The sequence below is a fragment of the Elgaria multicarinata genome, chromosome 6, assembly GCF_023053635.1.
Source record: "Elgaria multicarinata webbii isolate HBS135686 ecotype San Diego chromosome 6, rElgMul1.1.pri, whole genome shotgun sequence".
Taxonomy (NCBI): Eukaryota; Metazoa; Chordata; class Lepidosauria; order Squamata; family Anguidae; genus Elgaria; species Elgaria multicarinata.
Genome location: NC_086176.1, coordinates 2,263,924 through 2,289,051, shown reverse-complemented (window position 1 = coordinate 2,289,051; position 25,128 = coordinate 2,263,924). Strand labels below are relative to the sequence as shown.

The following is a 25,128-nucleotide window of genomic DNA, read 5'->3' as shown; positions in this document are numbered from 1 at the left end:
GCGAAGAAAAAGCAATTAGAAAATTTAAATTTAGAGGAAGTTCAGAAAAATTTAATATATATGAAAAGGGAGTATTTTGAAAATAGCAATAGAAATTCTAGATTGCTTGCCAGACTCACACAAAAGGAAAAAGCCAGGAACGGGATAGGAATATTGAAAGATAAACAAGGGAATTATTGTCATATAATGAAGGGTAAGATAAAAAAAATTCAAGAATTTTATCAAGAATTGTATAAGGGGAAGGACACTCAAAAAAAGAAGCTGGAAGCTTATATAGAAAAGTATATAAAGAAGGGAATTAAAATAGAACATAAAGAGTTAATGGAGAAGGTAATAACACAAAGAGAAATAGAAGAAGTAATTGAGAATTTGAAAGTGGGTAAATCACCTGGGGTAGATGGTTTAGGATCAGAATATTATAAGGTTTTTAAAACTTTCTTAGTACCGAAATTATTGAAGCTGTACAACTCCTTATTGGAAGGAGAAAGGACACCAGAATCATGGGAACATTCATTAATAATTTTAATACCAAAACCAGATAAAGATTTGACTGTCCCAGATTCATACAGACCTATTTCATTAACAAACCAAGATGCTAAAATTTTCTCAACTATTGTAACAAGGCGGTTGAATAAATTTATAGGTGAATATATAGGGGAAGATCAATGTGGATTTGTAGCGGGTAGACAAATGCACAATTTAGTGGGAAGAGTTTTAAATGCAATACAGGTGATAAAAAAGTCTAAGGTTAAAGTGGGAATTCTGGCATTGGATATCTTCAAGGCTTTTGACTGTGTGAGCTGGCAAGCTCTAAAGATGGTTCTAAATAAAATGGGATTTGGAAATAAATTTAAAGCTATAATAGAACAGTTGTACTCTCAAAATACAGCTGTAGTGGTAGTGAATGATGGTGTGACGGATAAGATACGACTAGCCAGAGGGACAAGGCAAGGATGTCCACTCTCGCCGGTCCTGTTTGTAATGGTAATGGAATTATTGGCGAATGCAATAAGAGAAGATGAGGAGATCGAAGGAATAGGTAATATGAAAAAAATAAAACTGAATATGTTTGCAGATGATACTCTGCTAACCATTAAGAATCCAATAGAAAAGATGGGGAGAATTAAACAGCAATTGAGAGAATTTGAGGATATTACTGGGTTAAGAATAAATTGGTCCAAATCAGAAATGATGTTATTTAATTATACTAAAAAGGAAGAGAAGGACTGGGAAGAAAAGGGAAGAGAAATGAGAGTTAAGGAACAGATTAGATATTTGGGAATAAAAATTACACAGAATTTAAAGAGCTTAGAGAAAGAGAATTTAAATACTTAAAAAAAAGAGATTTTAGTAAAATTGGAAAAATATAAAAGATTAAATTTATCCTGGTTTGGAAGAATAGCATTAATAAAAATGAAGATTTTAGCAAAGATCAATTTTGTGTTTAGGATGCTACCAATAAAAAATTCAGAATTAGAGATAAAAAGTTGGCAAAGTATTATAAATAATTATTGTAATGAAGATAAGAAAGCGAGGGTAAATAAAAGTAAATGGTATTTAAGTCAAAAAAAGGGAGGATTGGGTCTCCCAAATATTAAACTATATTATGTAGCTAACAGATTAAGACACATTGTGGAGGCAATTATAGGAATAGGAGAATTAGATTGGATGGAGGATAAAACTTCAAGTAATACAGAGATCAATCTGGAAAATGTATTTTTCAGGGAAGGAAAAAGAAAATGGGTAGAAAGCATAGGTAACCCGCTCTTAAGGTTTCACTGGGAAATTTGGAGCAAATATAAAGGGGAGCTGCTTCCGAGCAGCTCCCCTTTGTCACCGGTAATAATGTTAAAAATTTTCCCGGAGGAATTAAAGAGTAGATTAAGTAAAGTTTAAATAGAAAAAAATAAAATGAAATTAAGGGAATGGTTAAGAGGAATGAATACAAGAGAGGATGTGGAAGAGGTCCTTAAAGATAAAAAATTAACTTGGTTAAATTATTGGCAATTAGAACAGTGGACTAAAAAGTGGGTAAGAGACAACGGAGATTGTAGAGAATTGACGAAGTTTGAGGAATTAATAGTTAAGAAAGAAAACGATGGGGGAAAAGAACAGCGTCAAAAGGGTTGATGAGTGAAATATATAGAATATTGGTGGAGAAAGGGTTGATGGATACTTTAGGTAAAATGGTTTGGGAGACAGATTTGAATGTACAAATAGGACAACAGGGCTGGGAGGGACTATGGAAACAAAGGGTGTTGAGAAATATGTCAGTAAGAATAAAAGAGAATTATTTTAAAATTATATGGAGGTGGTACCTAACTCCGGTTAGATTAAACAAGATAAATAATCAGCAATCAGCAAACTGTTGGAGAGGATGTGGGGGGAAAGGAACGTATTTACGTATGTGGTGGGAATGCAACTATGTACAAAAATTTTGGAAGATGGTGTTTTTGGAGATTGAAGAAATTGTGGGAATGAAGATAGAACGAACACCAAAAGTTGCATTACTGTCACTATTTGAAGATTTAAAATGTAAAAAAGAAATTAAGGAACTGATAACGAATTTGCTGACTGCAGCAAGATTGATTGTAGCTAGGAACTGGAAGATTCAAGGGGAATATTCTATTGAAGAATGGTATAAAGAAGTATGGGATATAGCTATTAATGATAAATTGACATGTAATATTAAATGGAGAAGAGGTATAGCTAAAACAAATGATTTTGAAGGAATGTGGAAACAGTTCCTAATATTTGTGTTTTCTACGGGAAGTGGGAAACCACCAGCAGAAGAAAGTATGAGATTCTGGAATCAGGAATGAGATCCCGAGGTGGGGGGGGGGGGGCACTTGTATGTTAATCTTGATTATGTTATTAAGATAAGATATTATGTATTCAACATTTATTCAACATTTATGTAGTGTGATGTTGTTTTTTAATTGTTATTGTGTATGATTAAGTATTGTAGAAAACAAAAAAAAAGAATGCAGAATCTGAAGCAGAACTCTAATAGTAGGACCTAGAAGCTCAAAGGCAGCAATGTTCTATTCACGGCTACAATATTTGAAATGTGACAGTGTTACTTTGAAATCTAAGCTGTGAAAGCTTAGAATACCTTTTATAGCCATTCCCAAAAAATGCTCACAGCCTTATTACACTGTAGTTGTGGGGAGATTTAGAAGAAGTGAAAGACTTTAAAATTTGCCTCTGGGGGTTTGGTCAAAATGAATATATCACATAAGCACTGTGGATTAGATATGTCAGTATAAGAAATAAATTGCTTATGTTCTAGAAAAAAAAAGCAATAGTTTTTACATATTATGCAGCTTAGGACTTGTCTACACCTAAGGGTGTAGAGGGAGGGGGGAGGATCATGGAATTACCTGCTTCCGCAATCTTCCCCCAGCATCTTGATGGCGGCACGATGTCCCAGAAGGAAAGAGGGACGTCGCGGGGAGCATTTCTTTTAATGAAGAGGAGACACACGTGTGTGGGGCAAAAAAGTGAGGGTAAAAAACACCCTGCCAAACTCCGTCTAACTCCCCCTTCCCAACATCTCAGGGATGGCAAAATTGCTTCCACCACCACCACCCTCATGGTCGCAGAGCCACCCCACGCAGCTCCGTGCCCGGCCTCACTACTAGAAAGGAAGAAGGGACGACCCAGGAGCAGCAGCCACACAGCCCCTGCTCCTCGGGATGGTCCCAAGACCGCAGAAAAAGCAGTAAATCTGTGGTCCCAAATATCCTGGGGAAAATCCCTGGGTTCTGGGTTGCCCCAGGGATCTCCTATACATCATCTGGACACACAGGGTTGACCTAGAGACGACCCCAGGATATAGGCATGATGTAGACGTGCCCTTAGACTCCATGCAACTTGAGGTTTTTTAGTCTTTTCCCTTGCTTCCCCCCCCCATTATATTATGTTATTATGAATAATACATCAGTTACCAGGAATATAGACCATCACAGCTTGACAACGTGAAACTACAAAACCGATACCTTCATGGACAAAGAAAATGTTGAGCCTGAACTGGGAACAGTAACATTCAGTTTCTCATGGTAACATTTCTCAGTAACACAAGTAACAATTTTTCGGTAACATTCATTTCTCAGGAGGACAGTAACATAGGGAGGAGTTGCAGCTCAGAGTGACAGAGCATACACTTTCCATGTGAAAGGCCCCAGTTTCAATGCCTGGCTTCTCCAGGTGGAAATGGGGAAGAATACCGCCTAAAAGGCTGGAGTCAGTATTGGGCTAGATGGAGCAATGGTCTGATTTAGAGACCTGGTTTGCATGAGACAGTGTGGCTTGTCATAGGTTATTAAGTCCACAATGAGCCTCCTCAGTACCCACGCACCCCACTTTCCTCATGCAACCCACTCAGGGGGTGTTGTGTTGTGCGAACCCGGCAAGTGTGGGTTATGCGAGGGTGGTTTAATCCTTGCATAATCTATGCTTGCCAGGTTTGCATGACACAACATAAAAAAATACTGCAGCATACACCTCAGCTTAAAAATAGGTTAAATAACTATGGTGGGCTTTTGTGCCATGTGGCCTATAATGAGGCCAGTTCGCCACTAGATGTATTTTCCTCTGTGTTCTAAACAGTGACACATCATATTCCTTTTGAGATCATCCCAAAGTTTTTGACTGGGGCTAGCAGATCTATGTTTCCTTATCTGTTAAAGCCAGGGCCTTTCTTTGGATTCAGGTTCCTCAGGTTTGCCTAGAAGCACATTTATTTCTTTTTTTAATTTACGTAGATTTTTGTCCTTTTGTTAGTTATAATCCAATATATAGCAGGATCTCAATGTTTTAATTTAGGCATTGGATATTTTATCTTTGCCAGTTGCCTCCCACTTTTTGTCTGTCCCGCTTTTGGGATGTACAAATGGAGCCACATTTTCTTCTCTTTCTAACGTTTAATATCTTTCAGTAACACAGGAAGAATGAAATGAATTATGACATAATTTAATTTAGTTTCTTTGTCCTAAAACATAAACACAAGAGATTTAATCTGAGACTTTTATGTTTAAAGAAAGTATGGCCTTAACTTTGTGTGTGTGTGTGTGTGTGTGTGTGTGTGTGTGTGTGTGTGTGTGTGAAAATGCTTTGACCGCCTGGAGTGTGGAATTATTTGACTTATAAAAAATTGATGTGCCAACATTCCACGTTAAAGACTTTGTTAAATTAAGCTGTTAAGAAACATAAGCTTTGTCAGACAACATTGTAACATCTTGGGTGGAATAAACCTCAATCACCCTAACAAAGAAATGATGTCACTTGTCAGGTATGTCACAGTGCTGAAAGCAGCAGCTCTGGGAGTTGAGAACCACGGATTGTCTTGCTGGGCCACCAGGACAGCTGGCCAGAAATAGCCGGTTCTTTTTCTGTGGTTCTACTACTATGCAAACCCAACTGTAGAATCTTTCTAAAGCTTCTCCAAAGCACAAGTGTGCTCCTTTGCCTCCTCTCAATGTAGTTTCCTTATCTCAAGCCACAGGCGAGGCGCATGTGTACTTACAGTTCCTTTCATCCCCTATTCTGATTGAATTTTTAAAAAATCTGAAACGGCGGGTCTGTCCTATAAATTAGTTAAGTTCCAGTTTTCCTTTTCAAAGGGACAGAGAAAAGGCATAATTGCTGAAAGACAATAATGTGAAAGTGATTCATTCTCAAAATTTATAGACCGGAAAGTCTGAATTCTTGTTATGAATAGCCTGCCTTTTCACAAAATGTATATAATGTGGCTTACAGAAAATATGAATGGAATAAAAATACAACCTCAAAACAGACCATCAACGGAAGCAGGTGGAATGTATCTGAGGAGGCTGTTCTAAATCTGCACAGCATGACTAAAAAAGCCGTCTCCTGGCTCCCCACCTACCTTATCTCAGGTGGTGGCAGCACCTGAAATGAAGCCTCTAAAATGGAATCCAAGCAGGCTCTTTTCAGGGGATGCCAAATCCTGAGATATTCTGGTCCTGAAACATTAGAGTTTTGAAGCCCTAAGTCAGCAATGAATTGAGCCCAGAAACAAATTCATAACCAGTGAAGCTGGTGGAAGATTGGTGTAACTTGGCCTGGACGGGTGCCTTCCAGCAGAACTGTTACAGATAAAAACTCCCAGAAAGTCTTCAAAGGCAGTCCTACATAAAGTGCATTGTAGTAATCTAACCTGGATGTGACAAGAGCATGGATGATGGAAACCAGCTCTGATTTCTCCAGGACAGGGCACTATTGACCTATAGGACAAAACCAGTAAAATGAATTCCAGGCCACCAATGTCTCCTGGATATTTATTTATTTATTTATTACATTTTTATACTGCCCAATAGCCGAAGCTCTCTGGGCGGTTCACAAAAATTAAAAACATAATAAAACAACCAACAGGTTAAAAACACAAATACAAAATACAGTATAAAAAGCACAACCAGGATAAAACCATGCAGCAAAATTGATGTAAGATTAAAATACAGAGTTAGAACAGTAAAATTTAAATTTAAGTTAAAATTAAGTGTTAAAATACTGAGAGAATAAAAAGGTCTTCAGCTGGCGACGAAAAGAGTACAGTGTAGGCGCCAGACGGATCTCTCTGGGGAGCTCATTCCACAGCCGGGGTGCCACAGCGGAGAAAGCCCTCCTTCTAGAAGCCACCTGCCTCACTTCCTTTGGCAGGGGCTCACGGAGAAGGGCCCCTGTAGATGATCTTAAGGTCCGGGGAGGTACATATGGGAGGAGGCGTTCCTTCATATCCAGGTGCAGGTCTGGTTTCAGGAGTACTCCCAAACTGTGAAGCTGTTGCTTCAGAGTGAGAGTGTAATCCCATCCAAAACAGGCTGAATACCTAACCCCACGATCATCAAACTCCCACCAACATTATTTCCGCCTTTTCAGGATTCAGTTGGTTTTTTCACCCTCATCCAATCTAAAACTCCACCAGATACAGATTAAAAACTTCCATTGCCTAAGACCAGAAACAGTTAACGTAGGTAGAGCTTTCTGTCATCTGCATACTGATAATGCCCTAACATAAATCTCCAGATAACATTTCCCAGAGGTTTCATGTTGAAATTAAAAAGCATGGGAGACAAAATGAAACCTAGCAGCACTCCACAAGCCAAGTAGGGATGTCTATCTCCGGGAAATTCCCCTCTTTATTGACTTGACAGAATTCCACAGAGAGCATTTGTGGGCCAAGCTGCAGCTTTACCCTAAAACTTTGCAAATATTTTGTGTATATTTTGTGGCAAGCCATAATTTGCGCAAATAGGGATTTTGCACAAATCGTGGTTGAAATATGCACAAATTTGCTCACAATTCAGTTGTAATTTGTTTAAATTAAAAAAACCACAGAAAATCCACAAACTCGCTTAACTCGCTGCAGACCAAGTCGGGCTCCACAGTAGCCCGACATCCAGTTTCAATTCCAAAACCAGGCTGGAAACCAGATTGAAAAAGATATAAATAGTATGACTGGGGCCTTTAGTGAGAGGCTCAGACTTAAAAATTCAGCTCACTTCTTCTGTTCTGTGGGCAGCTTTGCTCCCCACTATCCCAGCCACAGTACTCAAAATGATAGTACCATTAAAACAAGTTCAAACCACCTGCCCTGCCAAATAGCAAAAACTAACATTGGACTCTCTCTCTCTCTGTGTGTGCATATTATATTATACCCCCACAATACATAAGTGCAAATATAAATGTGTGCAGAATTTATTCAAATGAAAGATTAAAAAAACCTTGAGCGATTTGAAAGAAATGATATCACAAAAGAGGAGGGTGTCCATTCAACACCACCAACACCACCAATAATTAAGGAAGGTAGGAAGGTTTCCCTATAGTTATCTCAGCTGAACACAGACATAAAGTAGTTGTTCTAGAAGAATGCAAATGGAGCAAGGCAGTGCCCTGTTGGCAACCTATGCAATATTTCCTTTAGGGGAAGAACCAGATGTGATAGTTGTTTATTGTCCAGAGAAGAGAAATGAAGCACATCTAACAACAGCCCTCAAACAGGCTCAGGCGGCACTGTGCCCTCCGCCACCTCTGCTAGTTCTATGAGTTGAGGCTTTTTTAGCTAGAGGCCCTGGTCTTAAAGCAACAGTTCCAATATACTACACATTTCTAAAATGTTTCTATTAACTCTGGCCATGTTTGGACAAGAGAGAATGCTGAGCAGTTCCATATCATATTACCAATTAATGTTTAAATAGCCCTTCCAATTATATGATTTAACTTTATGATCATTTAACAAATTGGCTTAGGTACAAAGATAATGTACATTCTGCCAGTAGGTTTTATTTGTACACCCTCAAAGGCAAAACATGAAATATTCAGAGTACATGGGAGAAATGGGGCTCAGCACTCCTCACCAGAAAAGGAAATTAGAGGCCCCCTTCCCCACTATTTTCAAATACTTCATTCTTTCCAAGAAAAACAAGTTGTAAATGGCTGAGGCAAAAGCTCCGAATTCCTGCTTCTAGGAAAAACATATTCACTAATTAACTCATGTTATGTTTCTAATCTTAAGTAGAATGCTGTTAAAATTTCTGTATCAGCAAGAATGGGACTTATACTCACTGCCACATAATACAGTAAATTGCAATGCTAATAAAATGTTTGCAAATTTATCAAGAGCAGTGGTTGCATGCATAGCACACAAAATTTGAATCTGATACAGGGCACACATAGAACACTCCAATTCTACACTCAGCATCTTGAATGTGCACCTCGTGTAGTTTTACTTCTGAGTAGTTTGACTGTCAGAGCATTAACATTTCATAGCTATCTTCTTATGGTGCGCATCCAACTAATACCTCACACTTTGAATAATCAAATATCTCATTATGGAGACCATTAACATTCACTCTGCACACTGGGGACATTTAAAATAATTAATAGCAATGCATTATATGGTTGCAATAATACAACCATTATAACTGTGGTTGTATTTCTAGAGCAAGATATAACGTTGTTGTACTCCCAACAGTAGTGATACCCAGGATCACAGTAATATTACGTACATAGCCAACAAAGATTGCTGGCTTACACATGGACTATTTCTCTCTCTCTTTTCCAGAAAAAATACATAAATGTTTAAAAGAAGCATAACCTGGGCACAAATAACATTTTCTACCCATTTACAGAAAAGTGAAGTAGTGGTTTTATGTCTTACTCTGCGACTTCTACTATTTTGCACAATTTAATCAGGCTTTGCAAGTCTTGGGAGAGGCACAGTGCTATGCAGGGCACTTTCCTCCAGAAATCATTAGAAATCTTATTCAGCGAGCCCTCTGATTTCTGGGATTTAAGGAGGCACTGCCTATACACTTTCAAACATATATTTGCATATATCTAGAATTTTGGCCCTAAAACAGTGTGCATATATTGAGGTTTTTAGAAGGCTACATTTGATGTCTGATGTCATCTTCTATGCTTCATCTACCCATCCATGGAACTGCAGTATATACCCAGCCCTGCACATTGATCTGGCTCACAGTCAACAAATCACTGTTAACTTAGAGTTGTTGAAGATTCAGCAGGAATGAGCATGCGTGTTGGTTCTTATGTGCCGACCTGCTCCTGATGCAATAAACAAGCCATGGATGCTGTAACTTTTGGTTGTTGGAATTGAACAGTCCAGAGTTTAAACTAACGATGGGGTGAAAATCTGCCTGAGCCTGCGAGGGGGCCCTGCCAGACATGCCTGGTAGATTTTCGCCCCATGGCTGCTTTGATGACAAAGGGGGTGCAGGACCAGGCACAACTCACTAACGCCCTGACCTGCACGCGTCCTTAGCCCTTTCCCCCCCACTGCATTACTGGTGGCCACTGCAGGGGGAAATTTGCAATTTCCCCAAGGTTTGAGGAAATTTCATTAGTCCCCCCCCACAACCTTTAAGCCCCCCATTGGCAGTGGGGAGAAGGAGGAGAAGGGTTTTTCCATTCTACTCTAATGGTGGTTTGTGTTAAGAGGACCTTTCAGGCCCTGATGGCGTGAAGGGGGAAGTGCCTCTGGAAAGTGTGCAATTCCCCCCCCCCCACCGCCGGCACACTAATAGCTCTAGACTGTGCTCCCACTTGTTCACGACTACCCATGTTTAAAACAATCCATGAGAGGTCGTGATGTGTAGAGTTATCAGTCTGTAGAGGAAAAGCATTCTTGGAAAACTAAAGAGGCATTTTCCTCTGTGTTCCACCACTGCTATAGGCACAAATAGCTAGGGTGAACATATTTTGGAAACCAAAAGGGAGGACAAAATGGCTGCCCCAAGGGGGTATGCCCACCCAAATATGGCCTTGGTCACAAGTCTGACTTCACAGCACACAATTAAGACAAATCTGTTCTACATAACATCTTAGTGTTAAAATCACTGAAATAAAGAACAAGGGAAACATTCAATGTATCTGAAATTAACTTCACTCATTCCTACTTTTGTAGCCTGCAAACATTAGCCATGGAACAAAATGGACTAAAGGGTAGCACCTCTTAGCTTGTTTCAACTTCAACGAGACATGACAGTAAAAAACAGCAAAAACACACACACCCAAAACCTGCCTCAATGACAGCTGTTGGCTGCTGTTACTGCTGGTGGTGGCTGTTGGCTGCAGCTGGCAGTGGCTGCTGCTACTGCTGGCTGGTGCTGTAGAGGCGGAAGGGCCTTAAAGCGCGTGTTTCCGCGTTTGGGAAACACACGCTTTAAGGCCATCGCAGGCTTCTGTCTGGGCCTCTGCTTGGTCGACGTCACTGCAATGGCCTTGTAGGCCCCTTCCAACTCTGCTATTCTATGATTCTATGTAGTTGCTGTATTGCAAGCAACCTCAATAGGTGTGCAGTGAGGTCCTGTATTGCACACACAGATAAAGAATGCCCCCCTCTTTTTTCCAGTATTGCACTGAAACACCAGATTTCCAGTGTATTGTTAATGGCTTTACATTGGTTTTAACCGTACATCTCGATATGGATCATACCCTTTTGCGGGAATCGCAGTGACAACAGCTCAGCTATTTACGTTTATGTTTGGATACCAAGATGACATCTGTTCTTTTGACATTATAGACCCTAAAAAAAGGGTTTAATGGGTTTCTTATTATTGGTCATTGTTATTTGTACCTGTATTATTTTTACAGTTGTAGGCATTCTGCATACTGCTGCATTTTGCTGCATCACGTAAGTTCTACTTCCTTCATAGGGTATTGCTGACACTTATGAGTATGTTTCCAGCCACATCTTCCACATATGTTCTGTCTTGGTCTCACTCTATGCTAAGGTTTTAGTTTGTACTTTTATTTTGACTATATTGTTCCCCATTCTATTCTTCATTTTTGTGCATGTCCACATTATCTGGCATAACATTGCTTGAGGGGCTAACATGGAAGTCCAACTGTTGCTTAGTTATGGTTTCATGTATTCCCACTTTTACTAGTGCTCTATTCAGCTGAAGTTGAATAGACAATTTTGTCTATTCAACCACAGGTATTGTGCCCCCTTTGATCATTGTTCCATAGTTACACTGTTCCTAGGGTGTGTACAGTTTTCTCTTGGTCTTGGTACCTCCAGTTTCTCCTGGCACTTCATGCAAAATTTTGCTCTTTGACATATGACACTTTGTTCTCCTATAAAATGGTTATCTAAAGCTTCCTTCATAATTGTTTTCATCTTCTGCAGAGAGAAGTAGAGCAGTGGTCCCCAACCTTTTTGGCACCAGGGACCGGTTTCGTGGAAGACAATTTTTCCACAGACCGGGGGGAGGAGGGGTTGAGGGGATGGTTTTGGGAAGCCACGCCCGTCCCCCGCGAAGCCAGGACGCTGGGGCAGGTGGGCAGCTTCGGAACGGCGCGCCTAGAAGTTGCTCTCCCAGAGCAGCTTCCGGCCGGGTGCGCCGTTCCGAAGCCGCTCCACCCCACCCCAGCATCCTGGCTTTGCTTCGGCTGGGTAGGCAAGATGGCGCCCCGCGCCCAGGTACACTGGGGTGGGTGGGTGAAAGCAGCTCACCTGCGTGGCCTGGTTCCTAACAGGCCACAGACTGGTACCGGTCCGTGGCCCAGAGGTTGGGGACCCCTGGGCTACAGAGAATGCCCTCTGCAATGCCCCTGTTGCAAATAGGAGAGCAATCACTTAGGGTTCTTGCAGTTTTTGCATCAACTCAGAAACCATCCTGGATCTCTCAACTTGCCTAACCCAGCTGGGCCAACTGCTTGAATTTTGAAAATCTTTCTTCTTTTTTTAAGTTGAACCATTTGTGTGGTTCCATAGCTTTACAAACATGTATCTTTTAATTCTCACTTGGCTCACAAGGATCAGAAAATGGAAGTGAGAGGTGGAGCTAGGTGGCATCAGCATATTGATTACATTTCAGTTCACACCTCACGATGACCTCACCCAGAAGTTCAGGTAGATGTTAAAAAGAATGGGTGATAAAATGGAGCTGTCTGGACCACCATAGGCCAGAGTCTCAGGATGGAACAGCAATCTCCCATTCCTCTGGAATCAACCCTCCATTATGCGGGTGATACCCAGCTCTACCTTTCCTTTTCATCAAACCCAGGTGAGGCAGTGACTGTTCTGAACCAGTGCCTGGGCACGGTAATGGACTGGATGAGGGCTAACAAACTGAGACTCAATCCAGATAAGACGGAGGTACTGTTAGCGGGTGGTTTATCTGTCCGGCGAAGTGATGTTTGCCCTGTCCTGGATGGGGTTGCACTCTCCCTAAAGGATCGGGTCCGTAGTTTGGGGGTGCTCTTGGATCCAGAACTGTCACTTGAGGCACAGGTGAACTCAGTGGCAAAGAGCACCTTTTATCAGCTTAGGTTGATATACCAACCACGCCCTTATCTGGACGGAGATAGCCTAGCTACAGTTATCCATGCTCTGATAACCTCTCGTTTGGATTACTGCAATGCGTTATATGTGGGGCTGCCTTTGAAAACGGTCCGGAAGCTTCAGCTGGTACAAAACAGAGCAGCCCGTTTACTAACAGGGACTGGCCGGCGAGATCACGTTACGCCAGTCCTTTTACAACTTCATTGGCTGCCAGTCCAGGTCCGGGCCTGATTCAAAGTGCTGGTATTGACATTTAAAGTCCTAAACATTTGGGGCCAGGTTATTTGAAGGAACGCCTCCTCCCATATGTACCTGCCTGGACCTTAAGATCATCTACAGGGGCCCTTCTCCGTGAGCCCCTGCCAAAGGAAGTGAGGCAGGTGGCTACTAGGAGGAGGGCTTTCTCCGCTGTGGCACCCCGGTTGTGGAATGAGCTCCCCAGAGAGGCCCGCCTGGCGCCTACACTGTACTCCTTTCGTCGCCAGCTGAAGACCTTTTTATTCTCTCAGTATTTTAACACTTAATTTTAACTTAAATTTAAATTTTACTGTTCTAACTCTGTATTTTAATCTTATATCAATTTTGCTGCGTGGTTTTATCCTGGTTGTGCTTTTTATACTGTATTTTGTATTTGTGCTTTTAACCTGTTGGTTGTTTTATTATGGTTTTAATTTTTGTGAACCGCCCAGAGAGCTTCGGCTATTGGGAGGTATAAAAATGTAATAAATAAATAAATAAATAAATAAAATAAATAAATTACTGGAGCCACCACAATACATTACCTTCCAATCCCATGCCAGCAAAGCAACGCAGAAGGGATATAATTGTCAATGGTATCAAATACCACTGAAAGGCCCAAGTTAATCAACAGGATCACACTCCTGAAGGAGTATGTGTGGGTCATATGGACTGTCCCTTCAGTATTGGATTGTGTATATATTAAGACCAAAAGATATTTTATTTAATTATAAAATAATACAATGTTTTATTATTTAGGCTTTGCCATGGATTCAGTTTAGGGCTAAGCTTAGAAAGAGGTAGTTATACATTTAACAAAATGAGGCGTTAAAGCTTTCCCCAAACTGTACCATTTCAGGTTACAGATGGGTTGTATGTGCTTAGTATTGGAGGTGGAGGAAGAATACAAGACTGGCTGGACCTAAGAACAGGCATCCAGAGAAGTCTTCCTTGACCTGCAGGGTTGTTTGAAACCTACTTTAGTAAAAGGTGATACAAAAGCAGGAACAATGTAAGATGTTACAGAAATAGGATTAATATTCAAAATTCTATTGGCTATCAAGATTACTAGGCTGCATTACAATCACACTTTTAAAAAGAGAGAAAAGCATTGAAAGGGAAAAAATATTTGGAAAAATTTAGGATAAAAACAGGCAGTATAGAAAGAAACCTGGGGTTTATTTTAGTTGATCACATCAAAGTGTGAATCAGCAATATGTTACTTTTGCAGGAAAAGCAAATGCCTTTTTGGTTTGTATAAAAAATACAACAGCTTAAAGCACTTTTCAAATAGAGTAGTTTTAGTGTCCAGGTTTGGGCACTACTATTTGAGGAGGACACAAAATAGAGGACTGAAAAGATTAATCAAATTGAGACAGAATTAGGAGTGCAATATATGATGAAGAAAGGCTGACAGTCTGGGGATTTTTAAACTGAATAGAATAAAATGAAGAGGATCTTTTAAATAGCTAAACAGCAATTGTAATACGGAATGTAATACAGTATTCTTCTGGTCCTTGTGCAGTTCAAGTAAAGTTATAATATCTGTGTTAATTTTATAAAGGCATTTCCCCAAAGGTACTACAAACTATTACTAAATATTATTATTACTTCTGAACAATTTTTAATTTTGGGAACCGCCCTGAGAGCTTTGGCTGTTGGACGGTATAAAAATGTAATAAATAAATAAATAAATAAATAAGCACAGCAGAATATTCTCAAAAACTCTGCTCTCTTATATGACACTTAATAGAGATTAATGATTTTTTAATTTTAAAATTCCTTATCTAAGAAATATCTATAAAGCGGAGATGAAAGAACAACTCACTTCTCACTCCACAGAGCAGCCACTGGAAAGCCTCTTCACCATTGAGAAGCGACACTTTCTCTACAGCTCTGCTCAGCAGAAGTGAGTACATTTTTCATTACGGAAAATTGGCTTTTAAGATAGGAAGGCATAATTACTAAAATAGTGTGCGATGTGAGTGGTATCTTAAATATGTGGGCTGCAGATTCTCCTTTCATTCACCACACAGTAGGTAAACTAAAGTATCTATTACATGTGATTTTTATACTGCAGCAATCAACCTAACACTGATAACTCGGAAGATTAATTGAAACGGGTGAATCATATAGAAATGTGTTGTTTTATATATGATATGATTAACTCCAAAGTGATTCAGATCGTTCCCATACCAGGAGTTCTATCAACAGCAGTTGCAGAGATTAGCTATGATTTAAAAGCATTTCATCTTAGTAAAACTGCAGTTAGCAGAAAGAAAGATGCACCGGGGGGGGGGGGGGGGGAAGGAAAGCTCACTTAGCAGCTGAAATAGCCCAGGGGTGTTGCAGAACCCTTTCCCACATCACGTCTTTATAACACGCTATTGACATTGTGAACCACCCTGGTGCTTACTGAGCAGCTCATTTTCCAGCAAAAGAGAATTTATCAGATACTCAGATAGTATGGAAGAAGATTACTCTGTTAATTTAGTAGCAATGATGATGATGCCCAAGCCTTTTCATAACTGAAAATTCAATATCTTCCCCAGAAAATAATGGATAAAATTATCTCTAAAGAATCAGAACAAGATTTAAAAATAAAATCCAAGACACATTTGTTTTTCTCAATTGAAAGCAGCCTCTCTCTCTTGTTCTCTCTCTCTGCCATTATAGGTTATTGCGACAAGTTGCTATTTGCTTATGCTGCATTATAAAGAAAAATAGACATCAGCATCTATGAAGCTGTCTTAAATGTCACTATCTGTTAGAGCAACATAGATGACACCATGTTTTTTTACACGTATATTCCTATATATGATTAATTAGAAGACCAAGCTGGCGGACAGATGTCCAGGGTTTACTAAATCCCAAATCCACAACTAATGGGTATAATACAGGCCAATGAGTGGTGAAAAAACAGCAAATATTAAATGTTAACAATAATGTGAACAACAGCAATAATAATAAACAATCCACAGTTATAGAATCAAATGTAGAAAATTGTTTCCTATAGAGCTAATGCAACTACCTTAATAGATACATATGCCAAAGCAATATACAAATTAATATCCGTAAGAAAAATAAGCTTGATGCACTATTCAAATATTTTAAATTATTCATTTTTGTAAGATTTCACACACACCCTATTAATATGAAGCCATGCTACTCAATAACTGGTTAATGAGTATAACAATTATTTGGGAGAGGAAATTGTTTAATTGACAGCTTGATGTTTGAGCACACACGTGTTTTGATTCTAGCAAAATAAAAAAAATATGCATTCCAACATAATGTCAAAGATGGTATTAATGATTAATAATTAGGGCTTAAAACAATACAGCTGAGTATTTCACAAAGTATTTTCATTTGTACTGCATCAAAGGGTGATGGGGGGCTAATGGCAAATTTCCCCCCATATGGAACGTGAACATCTACTAGTTCTGATTCTAGTCTGACCATAAGAATATGGTAGAAGCATCATATTAGAACTGCCAATATCTATTCTGTCTAACAATCTGCTCCCAGTAACCAGATGCCTCTGGAAATTGCAAACACAGGCTCAATGGCATAAGTGCGATTTGCAGGGGAAGATAATGGGATATTATTATTATTATTATTATTATTATTATTATTATTATTATTATTATTATTATATCCTGCCTTTTGTCCAATGCTGGGCCTCAAGGCGGCATTACAAAATTTAAAACATATACATTTAAAACCTCTGAATAGAGATATACAAAAGTTAAAACTATATTAAACATATTCCAATATTAAAACATTTAAACATTTAAAATGACAATTATAAAAGTCCTTAGCACAGACGGAGGTCCAGATCATTCACCAAAGGCCTGCTGGATTCCGGAACAAAAGCGTCTTTGCCTGCCTCCTAAAGCACATCAGGGAGGGAGCCAGTCTCGCTTCCCTGGGAAAAGAGTTCCAGAATACTAGAGCAGCCACTGAGAAGGCCCTCTCCTGCATTCCCACCAGGCATGCCTGTGATGTTGGTGGGACTGAGAGAAGGGCTTCCCCTGAAGATCTTAAAGCATGGGCAGGCTTGTAAGGGATAATACAATCTTTCAGATAACCTGGACCCAAGCTGAATAGGCCATAACCAGAACTTTGAATTGTGCTCAGAAATAAACTGTAAGCCAATGGAGCTGTTTTAACAGGGGAGTTGTATGCTCCCTGTAACGAGCCCCGGTCAGCAATCTGGCTACAGCTATTTGAACCAGCGGAAGTTTCCAAACACTCTTCAAAGGCAGCCCCAAGTAGAGCGCGTTACAGTAATCCAGTCGGGATGTAACTAAAGCATGTGTCATCTCTAGGAATGAGCACAGCTGGTGCACTAGCTTTAACTGTGCAAATGCCACCTGGCCACCAAAACCTGGGCATTCAGGCTCAGGGCTGAATCCAGAAGTACACCCAAGCTGCGGACCTGTGTCTTTACGGGGGGAGTGTAACCCCATCCAGCACAAGCTGAATCCCTATTCCCTGATCTGCCTTTTGACTGACCAGGAGCACCTCTGTCTTGACTGGTACAGCCGACGGGCGCAGGTTTAGCACAGAAACAGCTTCCTTGGAATTGGGTGGAAAATAATAGAGTTGGGTGTCATCAGCATTCTGGTGGCACCACACCCCAAAACTCCGGATAACCTCTCCCAACGGTTTCATGTATATGTTAAATAGCATGGGGGTCAAAACCAAACCCTGAGGGACACCACAGGCCAACAGCCAAGGAGTCAAACAGGAGTCCCCCAGCACCACCTTCTGGGTCTGCCTGTCCAGGAAGGAATGGAGCCACTGTAAAACAGTGCCTCCAAGTCCCTTCCAGCAAGGCAACCAAGAAGGATACAATGGTCGATGGTATTGAGCGCCGCTGTGAGGTCCAGCAAAACCAACAGGGATACACTCCCTCCCGGCATAGGTCATCCACCAAGGCGACCAAAGCTGTTTCTATCCTATAACCAGACCTAAAGCTAGATTGAAATGGATCTAGATAATCCGTCTCATCCAGGAATCTCTGGAGTTCTGAGTGTCAGCATGTCTAAACTCCACCAGGTAGTGATCTGTCCATGACAACAGAACTATAGAAAGCTCCTCCACTCTCAGATCCCTGTCACCCCATCTAGCACAGAAAACGAGGTCTGAAGTGAGCCCATCAACATGGGTGGGGCCAGATACTATTTGGGACAGACCCATTGTTGTCATGGCAGACATGAAGTCCTGAGCCAGGTACATATGGGAGGAGGCGTTCCTTCAGATAGCCTGGCCCCAAGCTCCTTAGGGCTTTTAAATGTTAATACCAGCACTTTGAATCAGGCCTGGACCTGGACTGGCATCCAGTGAAGTTGGAAAAGGACTGGCATGATGAGTTCTCATTGGCTTAGCTTTGAACTTCTAGCATTGCAATAGAAACTCTACTCTCTGGGCCTCAACAATATCAGGTTAGAGGACACAAAATACATTTCAATGGTGGCTCCATATCTATGGAATTCCCTCTCTGTCATGCTGGCCTTCATTTTTAATTTGTATTTTCTATTTTTACTGTAACTTTTATATATTGTTGAAAGCTGCCTCTTGAGAACAGTGCTAAATGGCAGGGTATAAATATTTTAAATAAATATTAATCTTATTTTGCTCCTCTACACATGCCTTTTGGCATGCAATTCTTACTATGATACCTCAGTTTCCATTGTCTCTGCATGCCTATTAACAGCCAGTCTGATATAGTGGTTAGAACTGGGGAAAACCTGGGTTCAAATTCCCAGCTCAGCCAGGACATTTCCTGGGTGACCTTGGGCCAGTCATTCTCTCTGAGCTTGCACTATGGCATCAAGCTTTCGGTGGCTATCAGTCCAGCCCAAAGTATGGGACAGCGCCACTCCCATGTCTGTTACAGTTCACAAGTAGTCCTCTGGTGTCATGCAGCTTAAGATCCCAAGCTGTAGAAGCAGGCAGAAATATAGGGCAGCCAAAGCCACAGCAAGGCCAACGGGCCCTTCTGCTCTTGTCAAGGCTTCTGCTGCCAAAACTTCTGCTGCCTCTCCTGATACGCATTCCCACGCTCCCTTTTCTGCTTACAAAGCAATAGCATTTTCCTTACCACACCCATTTCATTTTGGATTTCACTGTAATGTTTAAAATTTACCTCCTCTGACTACATAAATAGCTGCGATTAGTATTGAAAGTTACCTTGGATTGCAAAATGTCTATTTAAGGTAAGCAGTTTTGCAGATGAATTAAGCAGCAACATGTGACAAAGCAGTTATCATCAGGAGATAATTGACCTTGGGCGTTGCTAGACGTACCGGGTGTTCCGTCGTTGAGGAGCGGTGAAAGCGGCTTTTCCCGTTCAGCCGTGACGCCTCATCATCCACACCTGCCTTCGATTTGTGGCGGAAGTTTGCGCCGGTTGTGCTGCTGCCGCCGCGAGAACGGTTGCGCAGCCACACCGGCCTGATTGCCGCGGCTTTTTTTTTCGCTCGCTGCACGGTTTGCGCACGTCCGAAAGACCGCAAACTTGCGCAGCCGTCAGCGATGCCGCCGCCGGCCCTGGCGGCGGCAGCGGCGGCAGTGCCAGTGCCAGCCGAAGTGCTGCTGGTGCTGTTGAGGGTCAACATTGATGCGCTCACTTCCTGATGGGGGTCGTGGCGGGTGTCATATGACCCGAGGTCAATCGTCTGCATGGCCACTCTGTGCCTACATCTCCCATCATGCCTCTGAGGTGTCGGCGGCGATGATCGCCTCTGTGCCCTCTGCCCCATCCCAAGGAGCCAACCCACATCTGGCCGTAGCCATGGCAGCAGCCCACAAACAGCTCTGCCCTCTGCCAGCCTGGTACCCACACTAACAGGCAGCGTACAGCACCGCCATTATGCGGCCACGGTAGCTGCCCACCGCAAGGAGTCACCAGCCACTTTTCCGGTCCTCCGTTCCTGCGCAAACTGTCACTGGGGAAATAAAAAAAAAAAGCCGCTCCGCCGCGCTGCCCCAGCTGCCGGACTGCGCGCAAATGGCGGAGGCGGCTTGACCGAAGCCGCTGACCACTCCCCCTTAGCACGCCTTTTCCTGCCCAGTGCGGACCGCAGTGACCTCACATCCTCCCACACGTACTCCGAATTACCGCGGGACAGCAGGAAAAGGCGTCCTAAAACTCACTTTTTTAAAGTCGGGAGAAAGAGGCTTCACCGCGGGATAACGGCGGATCCTCGTGAACGTCATCTGGAAGCCTCGACGTGACTGCGGAAGGTAACGCGCGCTAGAGCCTCGTCTAGTAACGCCCCTTATTGGAGTGTTAAGTGTCCTAAGGCAACGTTGAGTCTGCTTAAATCTTGGCAGGTTAATTATCTAGTGATTACAGTAGGCTTGGAAACTATTATGGCTAGGAACCATCTGCAGAATGACACTACTAGAAAATAAATATAATAATAATAATCAAGTTTTCCAATCACATATTGCTACAAAATGGCCATACTTCATTAGCAGAAATAATTAATTCTACACCAATTAACCTATGTTAAATTTATCATGTGAAGTTTAGTTAATAAATATCAATGAGCTAAATTAAGGTATATTGACTACGTAGAAATATGATTGCAAGAAAACGATCAATGCATTTGATAACTACTGAACTGCTGGCATAGTTATTATACTCTCCCATGCAGCTCAGAAAAAAATGGGCACTTATATTTCAATAAATCATCATTATCACTCAGATGCAGTTTGATATCCAAAAGCAAATCATGGCATTTCAAACCAGTTTTAAGTTTACAGATGACAATACATTTTGAGTTGAGTTCTACTGAACTGTATTTCTATGTGCTACTCTCAAAACCCCTGAAACTAATTATCCAAGAGCTGAGTTGGACATGGTGGGATGGTGCCTAAACCTCCATCCCCTCAAGTAGCCAACCAGAAACTTCTATGGGCATATGTGCCATCTTTGTCATGTCCTTTTTTGCCTGTAGATTAACAACTGAGGGACCAGGAAATACTCCTCATTCACGCCAGTTGCCATGGTTGCTGTTCTAATACAAACCATAACTTGCTCATAGTTTAACAATGTAACTATGTAAATCTATTATGTGAATTCAAGGGAAATTGGCAGAAATATAACCACTTCTATTTTGAAATTGGATCGCACTTGTAGAATGTTGAGACCACCATGAAGGAGGTCAAAGTTTTGCATGTGGAAACTCTGCTGAACTCCCCGACACAGTTGGGTGCTTGAGACATCTGTACTTGGTGTGGAAGTAGTTGTTCTTTCACAACTGCTTGGGGAACGATGAGAAGAAGTTTTCATGCCTGATGGCACTGAAGATGCCCTGGGACTTGGGGCTGCCCCAAAGTGTGATAGGGAAGGATGGACTCAGCTGTGCCCAGTTTTGCTGAGTGCTTGCTGTGCTGCTGCCACGCACCCCTGCTCGCCGCAGGACTCCCCAACCTCATAGAGAGCTGCCATTTTGTATAAAAATGGCAGCTCAGTTTTTTTCATAAAAGGCCTTTTACATAAGCGGCAGCCATAAAGGGACCAAGTATGCAAGATTAGAGGTGTGAACCTCGGTAATGTTCACATCTGTAATGTTGTGTAAATGGCCCTTTACGGCCACCATTTATATAAGAGGCCTTTTAAGAAAAAAAAACCTGAGCTGGCATTTTTGCAGAAAATGGTGCCTTGCTACAAAGATGGGTGGCCCCACAACCCTCACAGTGCTTGACAAACAGGCTCTGGAGGGGCCGAGCAGGGGGGAGTCCATTGGACTCTACCCACCCCCCCAATTCCTAACGTGCGATGAAGCCTTCCACCTTAGCTTGGACCATGTCTGCTGCCTCGTTCACACTTGCTTCATCCCTGCTTCCTCCTCCTCAAAAACAATTTTGATCTCAGCATGCTTCTCAAATTGTGTGCTGCAGGTGGGGACAGAGAGGAAGCGGTCCGGCTCTCTGCTGCCGCATCATGTGTTGCTATCCAGATTTCAACCATGGCAATCTTGCATGGTGGCAGGGGCGGCATCAGCTTTTTTGGTCGCTCTTGCCACAGAGCTCTATGGCAGTGCTTGATTAACCACGGGGGCCTTACAGACGACAAGCTAAGCCATGGTTAGGGCCGCTAACCCTTTTGCAGCATGTGGTTAGCAAGTGTGGCTAAAATCCTAGCCACCAGGGTTAGGAAAAACACCCATCACACAACATGCTAAGCCATGATGGTTAACCAAAAAAGCGTAACCAATATGACTTAGCATGTTGTCTGAACAGGGCTTTGTGAATTACAGCATTTCCAGAGTCCTCTAGCTCTGCAGGAGCCTTTGGGTTCTTCTTTCATTTTGCACAAGGAGGAAAGGACAGCATGAAAATAGTTGTTTCTAGCACAGGTCAACAAATGACTAGTCTACTGAACCAATGAACAAAGGTCTAGAGCAGCATGAAAGTTACTAGCCCTCAAACATTTTTGCTAGCTTGCCTGCCAACACGTAGTTATGGTAGTAATGTGGGGCTTATAAAAACAAACAAACCGTCAGCTACTATAGACTCCACGGACACAATTCTTACCCATACAGAGCAACGACCTGCTTACAAGAGTGCCTCGTAGTCCCTTTTTAAGTTGTAAATTCTAGATCTTGTGATTTGTAACAAGAGTTATACCCATGCATATATATTATATTAATAAAGAGAAGAGTAGATATTTTAAAATTATATGCAGCTGTGGATTAGAAACACTCACCATCTCATTTCCAAATAAGATGTCAACAAAAGGCAGAACTTCCATCATTGGTTCCTTGTAGAATTGGCTAATAAACGGTGCAGAAAGATTCAAGCTGAAGATCTTGTTGTTTGCAGAAGCCTGAGAAGCCACTTTCAATATGGATTCTGGTGACACAGTCAAAAAGAAGCCCTGCAAACAAATGCACAACAAATTACTAATCAAATTTTATTAAGGCAACCCAGCATGGGTTTTAGCCAGATACAAGAGTCATGATATAAAAACATTACATTACATTACAGCATTGTATTAAACATCAAATATTGAACTTTTACATATAAAACATCATATGTAGTGCTGGGATTTTTACCAGCAATCTTAGTTATCATCAGGGGACACTAAGTCTTTCCTAATTTTTGCCGCTTTCACTGCAAAGCAAGCCAGGTTTAACAAGATGGATTTCGCAGTGTTTGTAAATAAGTAGCCAATTTTATCCAGATCTGTATAATGAGTAATTGAAGCCAGAAATCTCGATAGATGTTTATTCCTAGGGGTGTTGTATAATTTACAGTATAGAACATAATGAACTGTATCCTCTACTGCTTGGTCACCACAAATACATAAACGTTGTTCTCTGGGGATGTTTTTGAATCTCCCCTCTCTAAAGTTGGATGGCATTGTCTGGAATCGCAGGCTAGTAAGCGCCTTGCGAAGGCCAGGGGTGGTAATTTCTGTCAGATATTTTTCTTCCCTATGGGTTAATTTTATGAGCCGAAAGCTATCGGAAAATCTAGAGACTTTAATTGCAGCCATGTCTATTTTACAAAAATAGCTCTGCAGCGCTTGTCTTATTGCATCACGTTGATGTTGTACGTCTCCACCCGAAATTACTTTAGGATCGAGGCCAAAGTTTCGTAATCTGATTTCGCATCGGTCTATCCAATTATTTCTGAAGGGAGAAATTCTCTGTTCATTTACACAGAGGCTTACTAATTTATTTATCGGATGTTGTATTCTAAGATAATAGAAAAACACAGTCTTCCAAATATAGTATGCTATAGGCAATACCCCAAGTTCCGCCCTTGTATAGCAGGTGGGAGTTCCTGGTGGGAGACCTAGCAGTGTCCTTAAGAAGTTATTTTGGACAACCTCAAGTGGGCGTACATTCGTGCCCCCCCCCATATTTCAGCACCGTATGTTACTTGGGGTACCACTTTCTCTATAAATATTCTACTAGCTGGGGCTACCAGCTGAACATCTCTAACCTTAGCAAATCTTAACACAGTATGCATTGATTTTAGTGCTTTCAGCTTTGTTGCCGCCAAATGACTGGACCACACGCCGTTTTGCTTGAAGCAAATACCTAGATAATTAAATTGGATGGTTTGTTCCAGAGGATGCCCGTTTAGCATCCATTTATGTTTAGGGGGGCGAGCTCCAAATACCATTACTTTAGTTTTTAAATAGTTTATACACAGATGTTCCTTCCTGCAGGCCTCTCCAAAAGCTTTAAGCATTCTTCTCATTCCTATTAAATTTTGTGATAATAACACCATATCATCCGCATACATCAGTATGTTCAGTTTTCTCAAACCAACGGCTACAGGAAAGTTTGAATTGCCAGACAGATAACCAATAATATAATTTACGTATATATTAAACAGGATAGGTGCTAATAGGCAACCCTGTCTAACCCCTATGGATGTTTTAACTTCCTTCGACAGTTGTCCTCCCCTTCCAGCTCTAACTTGGATGGTCGTATTTGTATATAGGTTTTTTATCAAAATCAGAAGACGCCTATCCATCCCAAGATGCCATAACTTGTACCATAATCTATCCCTATTAATCCTATCAAAAGCTGAGGTTAGGTCTACAAATGTGGCATATAGATGTTTTTTGTGGTGCCCAGAGTATTTCTCTCTAAGATGGTTTAGAATGAAACACTGGTCTATTATCGATTTGCCACGACAAAAGCCGGCTTGTTAATCTCCTATGATGTTATTTTGAGCAACCCAATCTTCAACTTTTATTAAGAGTTGCTTAGTATATAGTTTGGAGGCCACATCTAGCAGACTAATGGGTCGGTAATTGGCCGGTGATGATTTGTCGCCCTTCTGATAAATTGGTACGACTATACTTTGGGCCCAACCGTTGGGAAATTTACCATGTTGGTTGATAAAAGTAAACATTTTAGCCAGAATAGGGGCCCACCAGAGCTCGTTTTCTAGAAAAATCTCTGGGGGTAACATATCTTCCCCTGGTGCTTTCCTTCTTTTTAAGCTAGAGATTAACCTTTTAACCTCACTAGTGGTAACATCTGGCCATGGGTCTGTCTCTAGAATGTTGGGGAGTA

The 25,128-nt window shown here is 41.4% G+C and overlaps 1 protein-coding gene across 2 annotated transcripts in view; it reads right to left on the bottom strand.

Annotated features, from left to right (window-relative positions):
* Window positions 1-25,128, bottom strand: part of ADK (adenosine kinase) — a 518,244-nt gene that overhangs the window by 141,782 nt on the left and 351,334 nt on the right. For both annotated transcript variants that reach the window (XM_063128876.1, XM_063128877.1), the window contains exon 7: window positions 22,797-22,967. In XM_063128876.1, the coding sequence (XP_062984946.1) occupies window positions 22,797-22,967 (171 nt within the window). The remainder of the gene's footprint in view (window positions 1-22,796; window positions 22,968-25,128) is intronic.